Source organism: Pseudorca crassidens, chromosome 3 (assembly GCF_039906515.1).
Source record: "Pseudorca crassidens isolate mPseCra1 chromosome 3, mPseCra1.hap1, whole genome shotgun sequence".
In the NCBI taxonomy this organism is placed as follows: Eukaryota; Metazoa; Chordata; class Mammalia; order Artiodactyla; family Delphinidae; genus Pseudorca; species Pseudorca crassidens.
Genome location: NC_090298.1, coordinates 167,646,104 through 167,667,347, shown reverse-complemented (window position 1 = coordinate 167,667,347; position 21,244 = coordinate 167,646,104). Strand labels below are relative to the sequence as shown.

Sequence of the window (21,244 nt, the reverse complement as noted above, 5' to 3'; positions counted from 1 at the left end):
CCCCACCTGCCCACCCGTCGGGAGCATCCCCGGCAGGACACACACTCACGAGGCTGGAGGAGCAGTTTCCTTTATTGCGCCCCTTGCTGGCGGCCCAAACCACCTCCCCTTCTCTTCGCCTCAGCATCCAAGCCTCCAATAAATAAGTCAGCTGAGCTCCTCCAGCGGCTGCAGGGCCCCAGGCCGGGCATTCTCAGCCGCCGCAGCCACAGGCTGCCGCCGAGAGCTGGGGCAGCCGCTGCCAGCGGTGGTGATCGTCGAGGAAGGCCACATCGGCGTAGCGGGTGGGGCGGCAGCAGGGCCCACCGTGGGCTCGGCCCTGACCCCGCAGCCGGGCCAGCGTCAGGCCGTGCTGGGTGCGGGCGCCGCGGGGACAGCTGCCGGCACAGTAGCGGAAGATGACCGTCTCCTCCGACGTGTAGCCCAAGCCCAGCTCGGCCACGGGCAAGGGTAGGCTCCACAGCTGGCACGGACCGGCCAGGGCTCGGCGCGGGCGGGTGCCTGCGGGGACAGGGGGCAGCTGACAGCGGGCAGGGTCTGGGCGGGAAGGAGTCGGGGAGCGCACGGGGTTCTGGGGGTCCTTACCCAGCTGCGGCCTCCAGGTCCCTCTGTCCACCACTGGCTCAGACAAGAGCTCCTCCTCTGCCACCGAAGCCCCCCAGGCCCCAGGGCCCCCGCGGAGGTCCAAGTGCAGGGTCAGGAGCAGCAGAGAGCCTAGCAGGACTCGTCCTGTGGCCATGGTGACGGGCAGGTCCTGAGGGTGGAGATGCCCTGCGTCCTCAATTTATCCCCCGCCCGAGCTGCGGAGATAACCTCTTCACTGCCGGCCGCTGCCCTGTCACAAAGGCCTCCGCGTCCCACACCTGGGGCCCAGGCAGTCCCTTTCCTCCTGCCCCACACCGCACATCCTTCTAAGAGTTAAGGGCGCACACCCCCCGCATACCCCATCCAGACATTCCACAGACCTATTTCCGACACCCCCTCCGCCCCCTGATTTACGAGTGTCGTGGCGGCAGCCAGGGCCGAGCCCAGGGCGGGCAACCAGGGTCCCCACCCGACCTGCCATCTGGAGGGAGAGGTGGGGGGCCCCGTGGGTCCCCCACTGGGGGCTCTCCCCACTTGGGCAGGGTGCTGGGGCTCAGTAGCCCCTGTGTCACGCACCAGGTAGAGCAGATGTGGGTAGGGGGAAGAGGTGGGTTGGCAGGTGGGTGAGCTGATGGGGAATCCATCGTGGCTCCTGCCTGGAGGATTAAGACATCATGCCCCTGTCTCCGGGCCTGGCGGGGCCAGCATCAAAACAGGAAAGGGGAGAGGCCCGGGGACAGCCAAGAGCTGGGACACCAGGGGCAGGAAGCTCACCCCGCAGGGACTCCTGTCTCTAGAAGGCCAACCTGAGCCCCCTGGGACCTCAGTCCTGCCCTAGGGTCAGAGGGCATCAGAGCAGAGGGGCGGTTAGGCCCCACCCTGGTCCCGGCGACCTCCCTGCCCTTCCCATCACCCCAGGGAAGTGAGCCTCCATCCCCAGCCGTGAAAGGGGGCTAAACCAGAGTCCCTCCCACGTGGGGAGGACAGACAGAAGACGCATTTAGTGTGTAACATGGTGCCTGGCACTGTGCAGTTGCGAGAGCTTCTGAGGCAAGGGAAATACGAACAGCTTGTGGAGGTTTGACGAGGTGCTCAATCTCACGCAGGTGAGACTGGCTTAAAACTCGGATGAGACTGTGCACCCAAGATCGGCAGACATCAAAGTGTGCTTACACCCGGCTGGGTGTGTGTGTGTGTGTGTGTGACACGGGCACGCCTGTTGGTAGCACTGTAAATCGGTAGCCGCTGAGCATTTGCTGCAGAAGGTGCAAATCACATCCCTGATCCAGGACACCTGCTCAGGAACTCATCCTCCTCAGGTGAGGCAAGATGCAAGCTCAGGGTTATTCGCTGCCTTTTGTATCAGCAAGAGATGGAGAGGACCTCAACTCCACCCACAGGGGACCGCCTCAATGGTTTTGGTGTGGTTTTTCTTGCGCTGTTTATTGAGACTACTTTCAGAAGGGGGGTGGGAATGCCACTTATCCAAAGTCACCCAGAATTAAGAAACACCGGTGGGATTTGGACCCAAGTCAAGCTGAATGGAAGACCCCTGCTCTGAACCACCGGGGCACATGGCCCGGCCTGGTGGGGAGGCCTTAGACCTCGGTCCACGTGGCAGGCAGAGCAGGGGTGAAATTGCCAGGGCAAGGGGCCATTGCTTCTCTCCCAAAAGGCCTGGCGGAAGGATGGGGAGGGAGGGTGGAATGACCTGGGACATTCCTAGGAATTAACCTGGCGTCTCAGGCATTCCCGCTCGGCAGCCAAGGGCCTGTGGAACTGGATGGGAAAGTTTTCCACTCGCAGTCTCCAGCTTGGGCAAGACGGAAGGCCGGCATCCTGCCCCCAGCTGGATCCCTCCAACGGGGGTTCAGAAGTACTCCTGCTGCCAAATTCCGCTTCCAGCAACGTGACTATCCACGAACTCAAAAAGCCCTCCTGCTACAGCACTCCTAGCAATGCTAGATAAAATAAACGCCTAACCAACTTGTAAGCATCTAAGGGAAGCCCCAGAAACATCACTGGGAAGTTGAAAAATAGGGGCCAGACGCCAAGATCAGCAAGAAGGGTGTTTGGGATTTTGTCGCCGTGTAGGGACAGAGCCACAAGCTGAGAACCACACCTAAAATGGGCTCAGGACAGGACTTCTGGGGCACCTGCTGGGAGCATAGGCAAAAACCATCTGGAAGGACTTGCCTGCAAAGCAGACCATGCGGGAGTCTCACAGATAGAGGCCCGAGCTGGCCATGAGTCCGCCATCCCAGATCCCAAAACACGAGAACAGATCATGAAAAGGAGTCAGGATACAGCAGGATGCCCGTGAGCTTCAGGTCCTAGGTGAGTGTGATGGAGACTGTAAGTCAAGGATGCTTAAAACTAAAAATGTGAAAGAAGGGATCAAAAACAGAAGGGGCCAGACACTCAAAACAGACCTGCTGATCTGAGAAAGAAACAAAGATAACTTGGAGAATTGGAAAACAGACAGTGAAACTAAGTACTGAATGGTTTAGGTGGTGGCTAAGCCACAGCTGAAGAGAGAACTGGTCAAAGGAAGACCTGAAAGAGATCACCCAGCAGAAGCCCAGTGGAGGAGGCTGAGGGGTAAGGAGAGGATTAAGTTCTAGAGGTTTCAGAAGCAGGGGACTGGAGACTGAGAGAAGTAAACTGTGGAGAAAACACTGGGGTCCTCAGACTCAGAGGGTGGGGTGACAGACGGGCAGCGGGACAGGAGGTGGTGAGTGTGGGAATCAAGAGCCCGAGGATTCTAGAAAACAGAGCCTGTTTATTGGGGGAGCCTCACTCCTTGAGGGAGAAGTGCATCTTGTCGTTGATCATCTTGCGCTCGGGGTTCAGGCGCTTGAGGATCTGGGCCAGCACGTTCACCGTCTGCTCACTGCTCAGCCCCGTCTTCTTGGTCTGGAACTTCTTCAGCAGGTCCTTGGTGGTCATGGGCTTCCGTGTCAGGTAGCGGCGCACGGCATCCTCGGTCACCTGCACGTCGCTGGAGGTGGGCAGGTGGGTGTCAGCAGGCGGCCCTCCGTCCCCAAGGCCCCCTCCGAGGCCCCCCCACAAGCCCCCTCCCTGCTCCTGCCATCCTCGCCAACTTACCCGCTGCTGGGAGTGGACTTCCCGGACTGGGGCTGAGGGGTGGACTTCCCCGACAGGCTCTGGGGCCCGGTGTCCAGCCGCAGCCGCTTGGCCGCCGGCGTCTCGCTGGTCCGCTTCCCTGTGGGAGCAGAGGCGGGGCTGAGCCTTGGGACGGGGAGGCTGGACCCCTGGGGGAACCCCGGGCCAGCGATGCCAGGATTACATGTGCAAGGGGTTCAGGGGCAGGCAGACAGGATGCTGAAAGGGAGGGCAAGTACGGGGTCAAGAGGTTGAGGCGGGCAGGGCGGGATGGGGCGACTCACCCTGCTCCAGCTTGTTGGCGGCCGCCCGCAGGGTGGAGGAAGTGCTGCCCGTCTCCGTGCTGGGTGTGCCGGGCCGGCTGTTGCCCCGGGAGCTGCCACCCGACTGCTTCCGCTCCCTCTTGGGGGGCGTCTTCTTCTTCTGGGACACCGGAGTTGGGGATGTGAGTCTGGAGAGGGACACGCCGTCCCCCCGCCCCGGGCTGGGCCTTACCGCCATGAAGAGCGCCGAGGAGGCCTCGCTGTCGATGTCACTCTCCTCTGAGCTGTCCGACTCCTCGCTGCTGTCTGCGCAGGGCCAGAGGAGGGGCGTCAGGAGCGGAGGCCCCGCCCCCCCAGCCCCATCCCAGATCAGGGGCCTGGGCCACGGCCAGGGGAGGCGCACCCACCTTTCCTCCGCTTCTTGTCCTGCGGCGTGGGCGCCTTCTTCTCCTCCTCGTCCTCCTTGTCCTCCTCAGGTGGCTTCTCCTCCTCGCTCTCCTCGCTGCTCTCACTCTGCTCGTCCACGCCCTTGGGGCCCTCCTCCTGCTGGGTGACCTTGGGCTTGCCCTCCAGCTCGTCCTGGGAGCTGCTGCAAGACAAGCACAGAGCGGGCAGAGGGTGAGGGAATGCGTGTGCAGGCCGGCCCAGGGTCTCACATCCGCCTCCTGCCTGCCTCACCTGGAGCCGTCGGACATGTAGTCCACCTCCTGGCCCTCAAAGTCCCCATCATCACTGTCCTCAAAGGCCTCGTCGTCTGACCCCTTCTTCTTCTTCTTCTTCCTGCCCCCCTTGCTGGGCGGCGCCTTCTTCTTGGCTTTGAGGGCTCGGCCGCCTGGGGAAGGGGAGACAAGGGGAGGGGCTTGGATGGGCACACTTCACGCTTTGTGTATCCGATGACACCTGATGTCTCTGGGGCCTTTGCCCTCTGGGAAGAGACACCAGGACCGGCCCCAATTCCTCCAAGAGGCAAAGAGCTGGCCCAGGGGCGCACCTCTCACCCACAGGCCAACCCGACTCCACACCCCCACCACCCCCTTCTCTCTCACACGCAGGGCCACCATCCCTGCCCTGTATCACCTGGGCAGCCAGAGACCAGGCCTTGGCCCAGAGCCCACTGGCATGACTCAAACTGGCCAGTCCTAAGCCGTTTCCTTGGAAACCCCAGTTGAGGCTGTGGCCGAGGCCTTCCTATGGCTCCCTGCTGCCTCCTACCAACCCTGGCGCTTCCCCAAGCGGACAATCTCCCGGGCCCAGGGGCCCATGAGTAACCAAGTTTTCCTTTCAGGGGCATTAACCTCTCTGAGTCATCACACAGCCACCTTGATAAATTATGACCGGGCACTAATCAGGCAGCTGTGCCGACCACCCCAGCCACGGAAGCTCTGCCAGCCTCACCCTCCTCGCCACTGGCCTCGCTGTCATCAGAGGACATCTCCAGGTCATCCTCCAGGTCGTGGATGCGCAGCTCACTGGCCTTCTTGCGCCCACGCTTCTCCTTCTCCTCGTCCTCCTCGTCCTGGTCCTGGTCCTTGAGCCGCCGCTGCTGCATGATGCTGAAGTGGTTCAGGACTTTGTTTCTCCTGTGGGTGGGGGGCACAGCAGGGGCTGACAAGGGGCCTGGCTCCAGAGCCCGCCTCCAGCAGCTGGGCCTTGTCCCGGGTGCCACCCTGCACTTCCACCAGGCATTCCCCAGAGGGGAACCACAGACACATGTAGGTGAGAAGAGGGACAAGCTGACCCCGCACATGGGGACGCACAGGTGTGGCAGCAACAGCCTGAGATCACACAGGGAGAGCTGGCCCTCCTTCAGTTCCCGCTCTACCCGGAGTCCCTCAGGAGAAGGCCTCACGCGACGCTGATGCCCCAGCACCTCGCTTGGGCTCAGGGCCTCTCTCGGGCAACAGAATCAGGCCATATGATACAGTCACATCCGTCGCTTTTGTTGTAGTTCATGGGTGCCTTCTTTTTAATGGCAGGGGGTACTGGTGTTTCCATTTAGAGTGGTGATGAAAGTTTTTAAAAACGTGATTGCATTTAAAGACAGTCTTAGGGGACTTCCCTGGTGGTGCAGTGGTTAAGAATCTGCCTGCCAATGCTGGGGACATGGGTTTGAGCCCTGGTCCGGGAAGATCCCACATGCCACGGAGCAACTAAGCCCGTGCGCCACAACTACTAAGCCTGTGCTCTAGAGCCCACAAGCCACAACTACTGAGCCTGTGTGCCATAACTACTGAAGCGTGTGCCTACAGCCCGTGCTCTGCAACAAGAGAAGCCACTGCAGTGAGAAGCCTGTGCACTGCAACGAAGAGCAGCCCCCGCTTGCCACAACTACAGAAAGCCTGTGTGCAGCAACGAAGACCCAACACAGCCAAAAATAAATAAATTTATAAAAAATTTTAAAAATAATAAAAATAAAGAGAGTCTTAGGATTGTATATAACAACAGGAGCAGAATTCATGGGTAGTATATAAATAAAAAAGAATGAAGCTGTATTCAACATGGTACTGGAAGTCCTAGCCACAGCCATCAGATAAGAAAAAATAAGGAATCCGAATTGGAATGGAAGAAGTAAAACTGTCTGCAGATGACATGATACTATATACAGAAAATCCTGAACACACCACCAAAAAAACAATTAGAACTGATAAATGATACTGCAGGATATAAAACTAATATATACAAATCTGTTGTGTTTCTACACACTAACAACAAACTATCAGAAAGAGAAATTAAGAAAACAATCCCATTTACAATCGCATCCAAAAGAACAAAATACCTAGGTATAAATCTAACCGAGGAGGTGAAAGACTTGTACTCAGAAAACTATAAGAAAGAAATTGAAGATGACACGAACAAATGGAAAGATACACCATGCTCATGGATTGGGAGGATGAATATTGTTAAAGCGACCATTCTACCCAAGGCAATCTAGAGAGTCAATGCAATCCTTATCAAAACACCAATGGCATTTTTCACAGAACCAAAAAAATAATTCTGAAATTTCTATGAAAAGACAAAAGACCCCAAGTAGCCAAAACAACTTTGAGAAAGAACAACAAAGCTGGAGGTATCATGCTCCCTGCTCTCAAACTATACTACAAACCTACAGTCATCAAAACATTATGGTACTGGCACAAAAACACATAGACCGATGGAACAGAATAGACAGTCTAGGAATGAACGCACATTATATAGTCAATAAATCTATGACAAAGGAGGCAAGAATATATAATGAAGAGAAGACAGTCTCTTCAATAAACGGTATTGAGAAAATGGGACTATTCTCTCACACCACACACAAAAATAAACTCAAAATGGATTAAAGACTTAAATGTAAGACCTCAAAGCATAAAAATTCTAGAAGAAAACATAAGCAGTATACTCTTTGACATTGGTCTTAGCAGTATTTTTTTGGATATGTCTCCCCAGACAAGGGAAACAAGAGCAAAAATAAATAGGGCAACACCAAACTAAAAAGCTTTTGCACAATGAAGGAAACCATCAGCAAACCAAAAAGGTTGCCCACTGAATGGGAGAAGGTATTTGCAAATGATATATCTGATAAGGGGTTAATATCCAAAATACAAAGAACTCATACAACTCAACATGAAAAAAGCAAACAACCTGATTAAAAAATGGGCAGAAGGGCTTCCCTGGTGGCGCAGCGGTTGAGAGTCCGCCTGCCGATGCAGGGGACACGGGTTCGTGCCCCGGTCTGGGAAGATCCCACATGCCACAGAGCGGCTGGGCCCATGAGCCATGGCCACTGAGCCTGCGCGTCTGGAGCCTGTGCTCCGCAACGGGAGAGGCCACAACAGTGAGAGGCCCACGTACCGAGAAAAAAAAAAAAAAAATGGGCAGAAGACCTGAATAGACATTTTTCCAAAAAAGACATACAGATGCCAACAAACACATGAAGAGATGCTCAACATCACAAATGATCAGGGAAATGCAAATCCAAACTGTAATAAGAGGGCTTCCCTGGTGGCACAGTGGTTGGGAGTCCACCTGCCGATGCAGGGGATGCGGGTTCGTGTCCTGGTCCGGGAGGATCCCGCATACCGCGGAGCGGCTGGACCCGTGAGCCATGGCCGCTGAGCCTGCGCGTCCGGAGCCTGTGCTCCGCAGCGGGAGAGGCCACAGCAGTGAGAGGCCCGCGTACCGAAAAAAAAAAAAAAAAAAAAACTGTAATAAGATATCACCTCACACCAGTCAGAATGGTTATTTTCAAAAGACAACAAATAACAAGGGTTGGTGAGGGTGTGGAGAAAAGGGAACCCTCGTGCACTGTTGGTGGGAATGTAAATTGGTGCAGCCACTGTGGAAAACAGTATGGAGATTAAATTAAAACTACCGTAGAATCCCAAATTCCACTTCTGGGTGTCTTTCCGAAGAAAAGAAAAACACTAACTCAAAAAGATATATGCACCCCTATGTTCATTACAGCACTATTTACAATAACCAAGATGTGGAAGATAAATACTGTACTTATATGTGGAATTAAAAAAAAAAGAACAAACATAACAAAACAGAAACAGAGTCATAGATACAGGGAACAAACAGGTGGTCGCCAGAGGGAAGAGGAGTGAGGGGATGAGTGAAATAGGTGAGGGAGATTACGAGGTACAAACTTTCAGTTGCAAAATAAACGTCACAGAGATAAAACGTACAGGATAGGAACAGAGTCAACGATGACACAGTATCTTTATATGGTGATGATGCAACTCGACTCATCGTGGTGATCATTTTGAAATGTATAGAAATATCGAATCAATAGGTTGTACGCTAGGAACATAGTGATGTAGGTCAATGATACCTCAACCAACAAACTCACAGAGAAAGGAATCAGATTTGTGGTTACCAGAAGTGGCAAGAGGGGGAATTCGATGAAGGTGGTTAAAAGGTACAAACTTGCAGTTATAAGGTAAATAAGTACTAGCGATGTATAGTGTATGACATGATTATGATTAATTACCACTGCTGTATGTTATATATGAAAGTTTTGAGAGTAAACCCTAAGAGATCGCATCACAAGGAAAAAATTTTTTTTCTTTCTCTTTTATTTTATACCTATATGAGATGATGGGTGTTCACTAAAAGTTATTGTGGTAAACATTTCATGGTGTATGTAAGTCAACTCATTATGCTGTACACATAGAACTTAGTGCTGGATGTCAATTACACCTCCATTAAACTGGAAGGAAGAAAAAAAAAAAAAACAGGAATGAAACTCCATTACACAAGAATGTAAATGTACTTAACACCACTGAATGGTACACTTAAAAATGGTTAAGATGATAAATTTTACAGATTTTTTTACTACAATTAAAATTTTTAAAAAATGAAGCAGCGATACACACTACAATGTGGATAAAGCTTGAGGACACCATGCTCAGTGATATAAACCAGACATAAAAGGCCAAACACTGTCTGATTCCACTCCCTAGAGGGAGGACTCAGATCCAGAGACAGGAAGTAGATGGTGGGGGCCGGGGGCTGGGGGAGGGGCTGGGGAGTCAGTGTTTCATGGCGACAGAGTTTCAGTTTGGGAAGATGAGGAAGTTCTGGAGGTGGAGGGGGCGGATGGCTGCACGACAGTGTGAATGTACTTAAAGCCACTGAGCTGTGCACTTAAAACTGGTAAATGTTATTTTATGTGTATCCTACCAGCAGTTGATCCAGCTGTGAGACCTGCCTGGGGGAAGCCATGTAGGCCGGGAGACCCCACCCTGCTCGCCGATTCCTGCTCCAGGGCTCAGCTCAGCCACTCCCCCATCCCTGGCTCTCGCACCGCCCTATGCATCCCTGATGGTCCCAGGTCCATTCCCCCACTGGACTGGGAGCTCCCTGAGGGGCTGGTGAGATCTGGCTTGGTCACCACTGAGTCCCCAGCTCCCAACCGGGAACGATGTTCGGGGGATGCACCTCATTTCCAGTCGTGCCCCCTCACTCACCTCTCCCACTCCTCCTCGGCCTCCTCGGCCGTGAGCGTGCGGTGCTTGGCCAGCGGCGTGAAGTTGTACCAGTTGTGCACGGGGAAGGCCTCAAAAGCCCCATCAGGGCACTGGGTAAAGATGTAGTAGGATGTGTTCTCTGTCACACCTCCCTTCTTTATGCCCTTGAACCTGCGTGGAGTTCAAGGTTACTGTCGGCCAGAGGAAGAGGCACCAGCCCCACCCTCATACACCCCCCTGCAACCCCAGGCCTACCCCCTCTCCAGAGCCACCTGAGTCCTCCCAGCAGAATCTGAGGCTGGAAGGCCTTGGGCTGGCCCTTCGACCGTCTGAGCCTGGATTTCCACATCTGGAAAGCACGGCTCCCCCACCTTGCAGAGCGGGCTTAGGGCTCCTTTGCATTATACATGTCATGGTCCTTTCTGGCCATGAAGAGCACAGGGCCCTACAGTCAGACCCCTCCGGATTTGCCTGCAGAATCTTCCTGGGGGCTGAACCACTGCCAGCCCCCTCCTGGCCTCTGGCATCACCCGCAAGTGGAGGCAGTCTTACAGCGTGCCCCTTCCCTGCCTACAGCCTTCAGGCTCCCCTGGGCCCCAGCCCACCCACAGTCCAGCTGCAGCCTGGCGTCCACCGCCCTATCCACCTGCCCACCCTGTCACTGTCATGCGCTGTGACAGTCCCTAGGGCTCGGCGCTTCGTGCCTTTGTGCTCGCTGTTCTGCCGGAGTGCCCTTCATCCCCCTAACCTCTGTCCTCCCCACCCCCCGAAACCCCAGGTGGCCCCTCGCTGGGTACCACAGTACCAGAGCCCGGGCTTCGGGCATCCCGGCCCTCAGAGCTCCTGCCCGGGCATCCCGTCAGCTCATCTACCCAAGTAAAACCCTTCGCAGGAGGATGAGCTGTCACTCCTGGGCTGTTACCCCCGCCGTACAGCAGGCACATGAGAGTTCAGCCGAGGGCACCCACGGAGTGGGGTCGAGAGCGGCACTTACTTCCGGCCTGATTTGCCATTGACTCGGAGCAGCCAAGGCTGGTCCTCGGGCCGGAACTCCTTGAGGACTATGCCGTACTTCTTCCTCCGCGCCTCCTCCCGGAGCCTGCGGTTGAACTCGCTGCCGGCGCCCGACTCGGGCATCTCCTCCTCTTGGTAAATCTTCTTGTTGCTCAGGTCGCGTTCCAGCCGGGCCTGGGAGGACAAGAAGCAACACCTCTCATCCGGGGGCCTGATCCCACCACCAACACCCTTTCCTCCCCCGAAGCTGCGCGGCGGGCACTCAAAGCCACCTGGTTGGCGAAAAGGCGCTCGGTGAAATGTGGGTGAAGGGATCTGGGCAAGCCCTGTACTATGTCAATTTTTGCAGCTTTTTGAAAGTTTGAAATTATTTCCCAGTGAAAAGTTAGAAAGAAAAAGATTGGCACTGACATATATACACTAATATGTATAAAACAGATAATTAATAAGAACCTGCTGTATAAAAAATAAATAAGTAAAATTCAAAAAAAAAAGAGAAAAGAAAAAGAAAGAAACCCCAGAACCCAGCCACTTCTCAAAACCTGTTTGCTCCAAACCCCATCATGGCTCACCTGGACCACAGCCTTCACCTCCGCCCCGTCCCCTTCACCTGCCCTCGACCCCACAGTGGCAAAATCACTTTACAATTCTCTGTTTCTAAGCCTTTAATGGCTTCTGCTATGGATGGATGTTTGTGTCCCCCCAAAATGCCTTTGCTTTTTTTTGCTGCGCAGCTTGTGGGATCTTAGCTCCCCCACCAGGGATTGAACCCCGGCCCTCGGCAGTGAAAGCGCGGAGTCCTAACCACTGGACCACCAGGGAACTCCCCCAAAATGCATTTGTTGAAGCCTAATCTCCAGTGTGATGGTATCTGGGGTGGGGCCTTTGGGAGATGATTAGGTTATGAGGGTGGAGCCTTATGAGTGGGATGTGTGCCCTTATAAAGGATTCCAGAGAGCTCCGTCCCCCTTCTGCCAGGTGAGGACACAGTGAAAAGGTACCAGCTATGAAACAGGAAGCACACCCTCACCAGACACCAAGTCTTGTTGGCACCTTGATCTTGGACTTCCAACCTCTGGAACTGTGATAAATACGTGTCTGTTGTTTATAAACCACCCAGTCTCTGGTATGCTGCTATAGCAACCTCTACAAACTAAGACAGTTTCCAAAGACCTTTCTACAGGGGACGCGGGCTTGTGCCCTGGTCCGGGAAGATCCCACGTGCCGCGGAGCAGCTAGGCCCGTGAGCCGTGGCCGCTGGGCCTGCGCGTCCGGAGCCTGTGCTCCGCGACGGGAGAGGCCACGACAGTGAGAGGCCCACATACTGCAGAAAAAAAAAAAAAATGCCCATCAGTGGACACAATTTCTCCTTTCAGGAGAAACCTCCTGCAGGGCCAGACATATCTCACCCCCAGGGATGCCCAGCAGCTCAGCCTGGGCCTTAGTCATCACTTATCTCCACCCAGGGACAGCTGAGGATACTAAGCCTTAGTTACTATCACAACTAAGCAACTATTACAACCACCAAGGCCAGGATCAGGTTCTCTCACGCCCTCAGAAACGGGACTTACCTGATTCCAAGTAGCGAGGTTGACCTTATCGGCTGCATTGAAAGCCATGATATTATATTTTTTGGTGGTATTTCTGGAATGGACAAGAAAAGGCAGTGCTCAATCATTCATTCATTCAGTAAACCCTCCCTGGCTCAGCCCTTTGTGCCTGCGCTCATGCTGGGGGCCCATAAAAGAACCCAGAGGTTCCCAGTCTGTCAGGGAAGTGGGATCCATACTCCCAAGCCCATTCAGAGAAAAGGGACAAAGATTTCTAGGAACCCAAGATGTGGGGATAATTGGGAGCTCAGCCCTGGGCCGGGGGGTGGGCAGGCAGGGAATGCCTCCTGAAGGAGGAAAATCCCGGAAGTGAATTTTGCAGGATCAACAAGAATCCACCCAGCAGAGTCACAGTTGGCATTCCTGCCAGACGGAATGCTAGGCAGGGGGCTGCGTCTTACTGTATATTAATGTACTCGTTCATTCATTCACTCCATTCAAAAAAGTGATGCCCCAGAGGCCTCAGCTCAACCCCAGCCCTGGAAGGAGAATCAGGAGGTGCCAGGCACGTCTGGAGGCTCGTGAAATTTTAATCCCTTTTTGAGGGAAGAGGGAGAGGTGAGGGTCAGGGACTTACTTGGGAACTCGGACGACATACTCAGTGACATTCTGGCTGCTGGGGCCCTGAGGGGAGAGAAAGCAGGACGGTGAGTGAGGGGCTACAGAACCCACCACCTGGACCCCCCGAACCGCCTCGCCGCACACTTACGAGGGCCGCCATGGGCGATGGGCGATGGTCGGGAACCGGTCCGAACCTCGTCCTTTTCGCCTTCCCCGGGGTCCGCGTCCGTCGGTCCCGCGGAAGCCACCCTCAAGGTGTCGGGCCTCTGGCTCCGATAGAGGACCCCAAGCCCGGGGTACAGCAGATCCTGGGAAAATCAATCCGGAGGCGGCACTGGGTCAGCGGTCAACCTCGGAGGCCTCTAGTGCCACACCTGCGCCTGCGCGGCCGCCTATACCGGAAGCGAAGCTCTCCAGCAGGCCGAGTCGCGGAAGCCGACTCTGAGCTAAAGACAACTCTTCCTACACCTGGAGCGCTGGCTGACCGCAATATATAGCGCCGATAACCCCCATCACGCCGCGTGGGAACGCCCCCCCACGTGACGTCCCACTTACCACCGCGGGCATCTTGGGAGGGGAGGGAGAAACTCGCCCAGCTCGTGGGCTCTTGGACGCGTTTGCGCATGCGCTACTCCGCTCCGGAAGTGAGTCAGAGGAGGCTGCGTTACCACAGCAACCGAGGCCTTCTTCGCACCCAACTGCTGCGGCACTTACCTGAGCCACTTTCGGGTTCATTTCTTACCCCTAACCCCGGGGGTAACCCTATCGTCTCGCCAAATGATCGGGCCAGGGGCCCTTGAGACGTTGAACCGAGCCAGGAGGGGTCAGGGCCTAGGTGGGGATGGGGCGCGATCACCCCATGGGCTGCTGGCAGGATGGGTCTGTGCAAGTCCAAGCTGCCCCAAATGGGCAGGCCCCCGAGGCCCCAGGAGAAGGGTAATATCGCGGGGGTGGCTGGCTTACTGGGGGGAAGGGAAGGAGACTGTGTAGGGCAGGAAAATACAGGTACCCCACCCCCCCAAGTCCACCCCCCCACGCCCCTCCTCCCCCACCGTGGTAGTCACAGAACTGCGCATGCTCAGGGTCAGTCATTCAGCGATCCAGTTTAGCGGTTGCTGTGCAGGGTTCTGGGCAGTCCACGGTGAATGTGGCAAACCAGCTCCCTGTCCTCTTGGAGATTACAGTGTGGTGGAGACAGTCTCCGAAAATGCTATCTACAACCCAGGAGGAACAGGGCTGCCACAGGGAAAGAGCAGGTGGCTCTGAGGGCTCAGGGAAGAGGGAAGGTTTAAACTAGGAGTTGGCTAAGAAAAAGGGGAGGGAAGCAAGACAACAAAACTGCATCATAGACTACAGCACTCCATAGATGTGTCTGATAGTTACGGACATTCATCTATTCCTCATCCACTACGATATGTCAGAAACCATGCCAACTACTAGAAATATAGGGACGAGAAAGACAGATAGACCCTGTCCTCATGGAGTACAGAGTCTGGCTGGGGAGACAAGAACAAGTAAACAGGCAGAGTCATTACTGATCGTGGCCATTGCTGGAGGGAATGGGATTCTAAGACTGGGAATGAGGGACTTCCCTGGTGGCGCAGTGGTTAAGAATCTGCCTGCCAATGCAAGGGACACAGGTTCGTGCCCTGGTCCGGGAAGATCCCACATGCCGTGGAGCAACTAAGCCCGTGCGCCACAGCTACTGAGGCTGCGCTCTGGAGCCCGCGAGCCACAACTACTGAGCCCGCGTTCCTAGAGCCCATGCTCCACAACAAAGAGTAGCCACCACAATGAGAAGCCCGCGCACCGCAACAAAGAGTAGCCACCCCTCTCTGCAACTAGAGAAAGCCTGTGCACAGCAACAAAGACCCAGCGTAGCCAAAAAGAAATAAATAAATTTATTAAAAAAGACTGGGAATGATGGAGTGGGAGGCTCTTTGGGCAGAGCTTAGAGAAGACCTGATGGGTGAGCTGTGTCCTGAAGGGAACTAGGGTAGGGAATTCCAGGGGTGGGGAGCGGGTGAGCAGGGGTGGGTACGACAGCAGCAGGGTGATGAGTTCAAGGGACAGCCAATTCCACTGGGCTGGAATGCAGTAAAAGTAGACGGGGAAACGGGTGAGACGGGAGGGATGGTCAAGTCCCTGCCCCTCTCTGAGCCTCAGTTTCCTCAGCTGTAAAATGGGATGATGGGGCCGTTGTGACGCTTCAAGGATATGCTGCGTGCAAAGGGCCTGGACTGCTTGGGTTCCCATCCTCATCCACATAACCCGCAGCAGCACTAATGTGCGCCATGCCTGGATATACCACTGGGCGTGGACCCACACCCCCAGATGCCACCCTAGGGCAGAAGTAGTTCTGCCAGCAGACCTGTGTCCGGTGTCACCAAGTACACACACTGAGCTGTGGACACAGTCACCGTGGTGCCCGCTCGCTGGCCCCTACAGGCACCAACCCCTCTCCCTCCTTCCTGCCTGGGCACTGCAGACATCCTCAAGTCCTCCCTGATCATCTTCGTGATGGGCGGCCCAGGCTGCGGCAAAGAGACACATGGCGAACAAGTACGGCTTCTGCCACATGGGGCTGGGCCAGCTGCTGTGGCAGAAGGCCCAACAAGGCACCCGGCAGGGCCCGAAGATTCATGACGTCATGCTGCAGGGGCTCCTGGTGCCCACAGTGAGAGGTCCCGGGTGCGGGGGCAGAGGGATGAAGGGCATACATCGGGAGGAGCTTCCCGGGAAGGCCCTGTGGAAGCCAAGGGGCCTCAAAGTCTGGGGCCACTGGCTGCTGCTTTGCTGCCCTGAGCCTCTGTGTCCTCAACTGTAAAATGTGAGAGCAGCTGGACCCCCAGCAGAAGGCTGGGGTGTGGGTCAGGTGATGTCGTTCCTATAAAGCGCTTGGCAGAGTTCCTGGCCCTTAAGAAATGCTCAGTAAACTTAGCTAGTATTTATTCCCTTTGTGACCCCGGGCCTGTATGTCAGTGGCCCCTTCTGCCCCCGATTCCTCACTGTAAGATGGAGGTCACCCCAGTTCCTCTTGACAGTGATGAGCAAACGAGCCCAGCAAGCCTGGCGTGTGGCAGACACCCGCCCAGAGGACCGTGGCCGAGCCCCGTTCTCAGAAGTGCTTCCAGGGCTTCCCTGGTGGCGCAGTGGTTAAGAATCCGCCTGCCAATGCACGGGACACGGGTTCAAGCCCTGGTCCGGGAAGATCCCACATGCTGCAGAGCAGCTAAGCCCGTGCGCCACAACTACTGAGCCTGTGCTTAAGGGCCAGCGAGCCACAACTACTGAAGCCCGCACGCCTAGAGCCCGTGCTCCGCAACAAGAGAAGCCACCGCAATGAGAAGCCCGCGCACCACAACGAAGAGTAGCCCCCGCTCCCCGCAACTAGAGAAAGCCTGCGCACAGCAGCGAAGACCCAACACAGCCAAAAATAAATAAAAATTTTAAAAAAAAGTGCTTCCAGAGACCCCAGCAGTGGGTGTTCCCCCAAATACACCAGAACTTGCCAAGGTGACCTTGCAGGTGAGGGGCCCTGAGCCCCGAATGCAGCCTCCCCTTCCCTCCCCAGGGTGTCATATCCTTGATATGATCAGTGACCACATGCTGTCCTGCCTGGACAGCCGGGGCTTCCTCATTGACGGCTTCCCCCGGGAGCTGAGGCAAGCCAAGGAGTTTGAGCACATTGTGAGTGACCCCAACACCTGCGAGGGTGCGAAGCCGGGTCTCCTCCCCACCTTGGATGGAGATCTGAAGGGGCAAGACCCCGGGGGAGAGGAGTTGTTGACAGGGAAATGGAGTTTTGCGTTATCTAGGGGACAGTGAGGAGATTGTTGGAAGCATCTAGAACCCGGGTGAAGAGCTGGTGAGTTCTCCGAGGGTGGGGACAAAGTCATTTTGTTTGGTTTGGGTTTGGTGTTTTTGGCTGCACCGCACAGCATGCGGGATCTTAGTTCCCCAACCAGGGATCGAACTTGTGCCCCCTGCAGTGGAAGCGCAGAGTCCTAACCACTGGACCGCCGGGGAAGTCGTGGACAAAGTCATTTTAACATCTCCCCGCACGGTCCCTGGCGCCCGGTAAACAAACTATTTGCCCACTGAGTGGCAGGTGGATTTAGCATCATTTCTGAGCCGTAAAGATGGAATGTAACTCTCCGTTCATCTATTTATTTAACCTCCTGTGCCCGAAATAGTTCTTGAGGACAAGCTAAGTCCTCTGGACTTCACCAGACACATGGGGTCCCTGCTGTTAGGATGCAGCAGACAGGGACCAGCAACACGTTCCGTACAAAACACATTTCTGGTAGCGGTAAGTGCAGCGAAGAACAGGACACAGAATGGCATCTGGAGACGTGCGAGTGGGCTACTTCAGTTTGGGGGGTCCAGGGGGGACCCCTGTGCAGAGCTGAGCGGTGGAGCCAGCCAGACGCGCAAGACCAACATCATGAAAAGTCATCCATCCGGACACCTGAGTAGGAAGAGAGAAACTGCGGCAGGCTGGGGGCCTCCGGGCTTTCCTGGGACTTGCTGGACGCCAGCAGAAACACATTCAGGCACGGGGGAGGGAATCAGACAAAGGTCGTGGCGTAGCGGGGCGCCGACAGGGGCTGGGAGGGGCCGTCGGTGGGGCCCCGCCCTCTGTGCGCACCTCCACTAAAGCAATTCTGTCGGGCTCCCTGGGACGAAGGTAAACGGCAAATACTGGGCTCCCTCTCCTGGTCTGGGAGCCGGGCGGGCAAAGACCAGGCTAATGACTGGCTCAGCGCCAGGCCAGCGCCTGGCCTAAAGTAGGCACCCGGTCACCCATGCCAGCTGGATGGGCTCCCCAAGTGGCTGCAAAGCATCAGGGCAGAGGCTACAAACTCCTGGCCCTCGGGCCCCATGGAATCCACCGATATGTTCAGTTTGGACTCTTCGGCGTTTGACACTTTTTTTGTTTTAAATTTCAAAAATCCAGAGATGCCACATCAAAACTCCCAGCTTCTGTTGAAAAACATCTGACTTGGCAACACAGGGGCCTGCACATCCCCATGGCAACAGCAGTGTGAACTCCTCCAGAGCTTTTTACCAGCCCGGAGCTGGTCTCGACCCTCTGCACAGATGAACTCTGATCTTCTGGAACGTTCCAGGCGCCCGCACAGTCAGCACCCTGCTTTTTTCACTGAGGGATCCGGGAGCTTGCCCGGGTCACACCATTTAGGTGGCCAAGCCAGGATAGAGGCCACGATTTTCACCATGTGGACGGGATGTGCCCTCTGTGCCCCCCGCCATCCCCCCTATACCCACCCTCTCCCTCTCCTTCACAGAGGCCCATTTAGGGTCCTGCTTGCATGGTGGCTTCACACTAAGAGGAACAGGAGACATGCTTTTCTTTGGTAACTGTGTGGCTCTCAGAAGTGACAAAATGAAGATAAATGGGGCTCTGGCTTAAAAGAGTGTTTTTTGTTTTTTTTGGCCACTCTGTGCAGCTTATGGGATTTTAGTTCCCCAACCAGGGATCGAACCCGGGCCCTCAGCAGTGAAAGCGCAGTCTTAACCACTGGACCTCCAGGGAAGTCCCACACGATCATGGTTTGGCCACACTTACTTTATCGGTGCCAAACGTCAAGATTGCCAATTATGTGTTCTGAAGCCCATCCCGAATCCCATTATGAGCGTTTCCTCACCCAACAGCATCTCAGATGATTAATGTGAATCCCTTGAGACCACCCGATGCCCCCATCCACAGCTGCATTTCCCCCACAGCTGAAAAATGTCTCTTTGATTCCCAGCTGGTCAGAGTTATGAGTAAAACGAGGTCCTCACCGGGCGTCTCCTACTCCAAGGAGGACAGTCCTCCCTCCCTGCTTCCCTCCTGCCCTTGACTCGTTGAAGACTCTGGGTCATTTGTCTTGTACAAACTCTCATCCTTGGGACTGTCCCACAGGCATTATTTGTCTCCTTCCATTCCTCATTGGCGCTGTACACTGAAAGTTAACGACAGGCGTTCTTACAATAGATTCAGGTTCCATCCATTTTGTGCTTTTTTTTTTATACAGCAGGTTCTTATTAGTTATCTATTTTATACATATTAGTGTATATACGTCAATCCCATGTGCTTTTCTTTTTAATCCATGAATATTCTAGTATATATTTCCTAAAAGATAAAGACTTTTGTAAAATGGTATCACGCTTCTGTTATTACACCTTAATATCCTTCGTGTCATCAAATAACCAATCATTATGCAAATTCCCGTGAACACCTCAAAATCTTTTTCTTTTCACATCTTGTTTTAATCGGGATTTAAGTAAGGTTGGCCCACTGCGATGGGTTGCTTTGTCTCTGTCCTTTTCATCTACAGGCAGACCTCAGTTTGATGCTCTTTGCTTTATTACATTTTTTCACAGATCGAAGGTCTGTGGCAACCCTGCGTTGGGCAAGTCTATCGGCACCATTTTCACAACAACTTTTGCTCAGTTCGTATCTCTGTGTCACGTTTTGGTAATTCTCGCAATATTTCAAACTTTTTCATTATGATTATATTTGTTATGATGAGCTGTGATCAGTGATCTTTGATGTTACTATTGTAGTAATTGCTTTGAGGTGCCGTGAACTGCACCCATATAAGACGGCGAACTTAATCAATGAACATTGTGTGTGTTCTGACTGCTCCACTGACCGGCTGTTCCCCCATCCCTCTCCCTCTCCTCTGGCCTCCCTATTCCCTGAGACACAACAGTATTGAAATCAGATCGGTTAGTAACCTTACAATGGCCTCCAAGTGTTCAAGTGAAGGGAAGAGTTGTATGTCCTTTACTTTAAATCAAAAGCTAGAAATGATGAAGCTTAGGGAGGAAGGCATGTCAAAGGCTGAGATAAGCTGAAAGCTGGGCCTCTCGTGCCGAACAGTTAGCCAAGTTGTGAAAACAACAAGTCCTTGAAGGAGGTTAAGAATGCTACTCCAGTGAATACGTGAATGATACGAAGGTGAAACAGCCTCATTGCTAATATGGAGGAAGTTTTCGTGGTCTGGAGAGAAGATCAAACCAGCCAGAACATTCCGTTAAGTCAAAGCCTCATCCAGCGCAAGGCCCTAACTCTCTTCAGTCCTTTGAAGGCTGAGAGAGGTGAGGAAGCTGCAGAAGAAAAGTGTGAGGCCAGCCGAGCTGTGTTCATGAGGTTTAAGGAAAGAAGCCGTTTCCATGACATCAAAGTGCAAGGGGAAGCAGCAAGTGCTGGTGTAGAAGCTGCAGCAAGTTCTCCAGGAGATCTAGTTAAGACCATTCAGGAAGGTGGCTACACTAAGCAGATGTTCAGTGTGGGTAAAACAGCCTTCTGTTATTGGAAGAAGATGTCATCTAGGACTTCCATAGCTAGACAGGCGAGGTCAATGCCTGGCTTCCAAGCTTCAAAGGTCGGGCTGGCTCTCTTGTTAGGGATGTCAGCTAACAAGATGCAGCTGGTGACTTTCAGTGGAAGCCAACGCTCATTTACCATTCCCCAAATCCTAGGGCCCTTTAGAATTATGCCCAATCTACTCTACCTGTGCTCTGTAAATAGAACAACAAAGCCTGGATGACAGCACATCTGCTGACAACACGGTTTACTGAGTATTTTAAGCCCACTGTTGAGACCTACTGCTGAGAAAAAAAGGTTCCTTTCAAAATATTACTGCTCATTGACAATACACCTGGTCACCCAAGAGCTCTGATGGCGATGGTCAAGGAGATTCCTGTTGTTTCCATGCCTGCTAACATAACATCCATTTTGCAGCCCACGGATCAAGGAATCATTTCAACTTTCAAGTCTCATTCTTTAAGAAATACATTTTGTAAGGCTATAGCTGCCATAGATAGTGATTCCTCTGAAGTCAGTTGGAAACATTCTGGAAAGGATTCACCATTCTACATGCCATTAAGAACATTCATGAGGACTTCCCTGGTGGTCCAGTGGTTAAGACTCCGTGCTTCCACTGCAGGGGGCATGGGTTCGATCCGCGGTTGGGGAAGTTCCACATACCTCAAGACACAGCCAAAAAAAAAAAGAAAAGAAAAGAAAATTCATGATTTGTGGGAAGAGGTCAAATATCAACACTAACAGGAATTTGGGAGAAGTTGATTCCAACCCTCATGGATGACTTTGAGGGGT

The 21,244-nt window shown here is 54.0% G+C and overlaps 2 protein-coding genes across 4 annotated transcripts; both read right to left on the bottom strand.

Moving 5' to 3' along the window:
- Positions 1-70: 70 nt before the first annotated feature.
- On the bottom strand, positions 71-2,708 carry PSPN (persephin). The gene is made up of 2 exons (XM_067734044.1): positions 586-2,708; positions 71-501 (listed from the first exon to the last, which is right to left on the bottom strand). Exons 1-2 carry the CDS (start codon positions 737-739, stop codon positions 194-196), a joined length of 462 nt encoding a protein of 153 aa, XP_067590145.1. The 5' UTR covers positions 740-2,708; the 3' UTR covers positions 71-193.
- Positions 2,709-3,347: 639 nt separating this feature from the next.
- Positions 3,348-13,755, bottom strand: GTF2F1 (general transcription factor IIF subunit 1). 3 transcript variants are annotated; one of them, XM_067734039.1, is made up of 13 exons: positions 13,669-13,755; positions 13,262-13,421; positions 13,130-13,176; positions 12,514-12,586; positions 10,923-11,116; positions 9,929-10,099; positions 5,370-5,554; positions 4,653-4,806; positions 4,382-4,563; positions 4,207-4,280; positions 3,996-4,134; positions 3,694-3,811; positions 3,348-3,586 (listed from the first exon to the last, which is right to left on the bottom strand). In XM_067734039.1, the coding sequence occupies exons 2-13, from the start codon at positions 13,271-13,273 to the stop codon at positions 3,382-3,384; spliced, it is 1,554 nt and encodes a 517-aa protein (XP_067590140.1). In that variant the 5' UTR covers positions 13,274-13,421; positions 13,669-13,755; the 3' UTR covers positions 3,348-3,381. The 3 variants fall into 3 exon arrangements, with proteins under 3 accessions (XP_067590140.1, XP_067590142.1, XP_067590141.1); XM_067734041.1 differs by lacking the exon at positions 13,669-13,755 and having other exon boundaries at positions 3,996-4,131; positions 13,262-13,645; XM_067734040.1 differs by lacking the exon at positions 13,669-13,755 and having other exon boundaries at positions 4,382-4,560; positions 13,262-13,645.
- Positions 13,756-21,244: the final 7,489 nt, after the last annotated feature.

Bases quoted from the DNA above. Each gene is read 5' to 3' on its own strand.
- GTF2F1 (XM_067734039.1), bottom strand. The intron at 5,555-9,928 runs GTGAGTGAGGGG...CCCCACCCACAG, and splicing joins GCCGAGGAGGAGTGGGAGAG to GAGAAACAAAGTCCTGAACC. The intron at 4,135-4,206 runs GTAAGGCCCAGC...CCGGTGTCCCAG, and splicing joins CCTCGGCGCTCTTCATGGCG to AAGAAGAAGACGCCCCCCAA.
- PSPN (XM_067734044.1), bottom strand. From the start codon at position 739: ATGGCCACAGGACGAGTCCTGCTAGGCTCTCTGCTGCTCCTGACCCTG. The intron at 502-585 runs GTAAGGACCCCC...CTGTCCCCGCAG, and splicing joins GACCTGGAGGCCGCAGCTGG to GCACCCGCCCGCGCCGAGCC.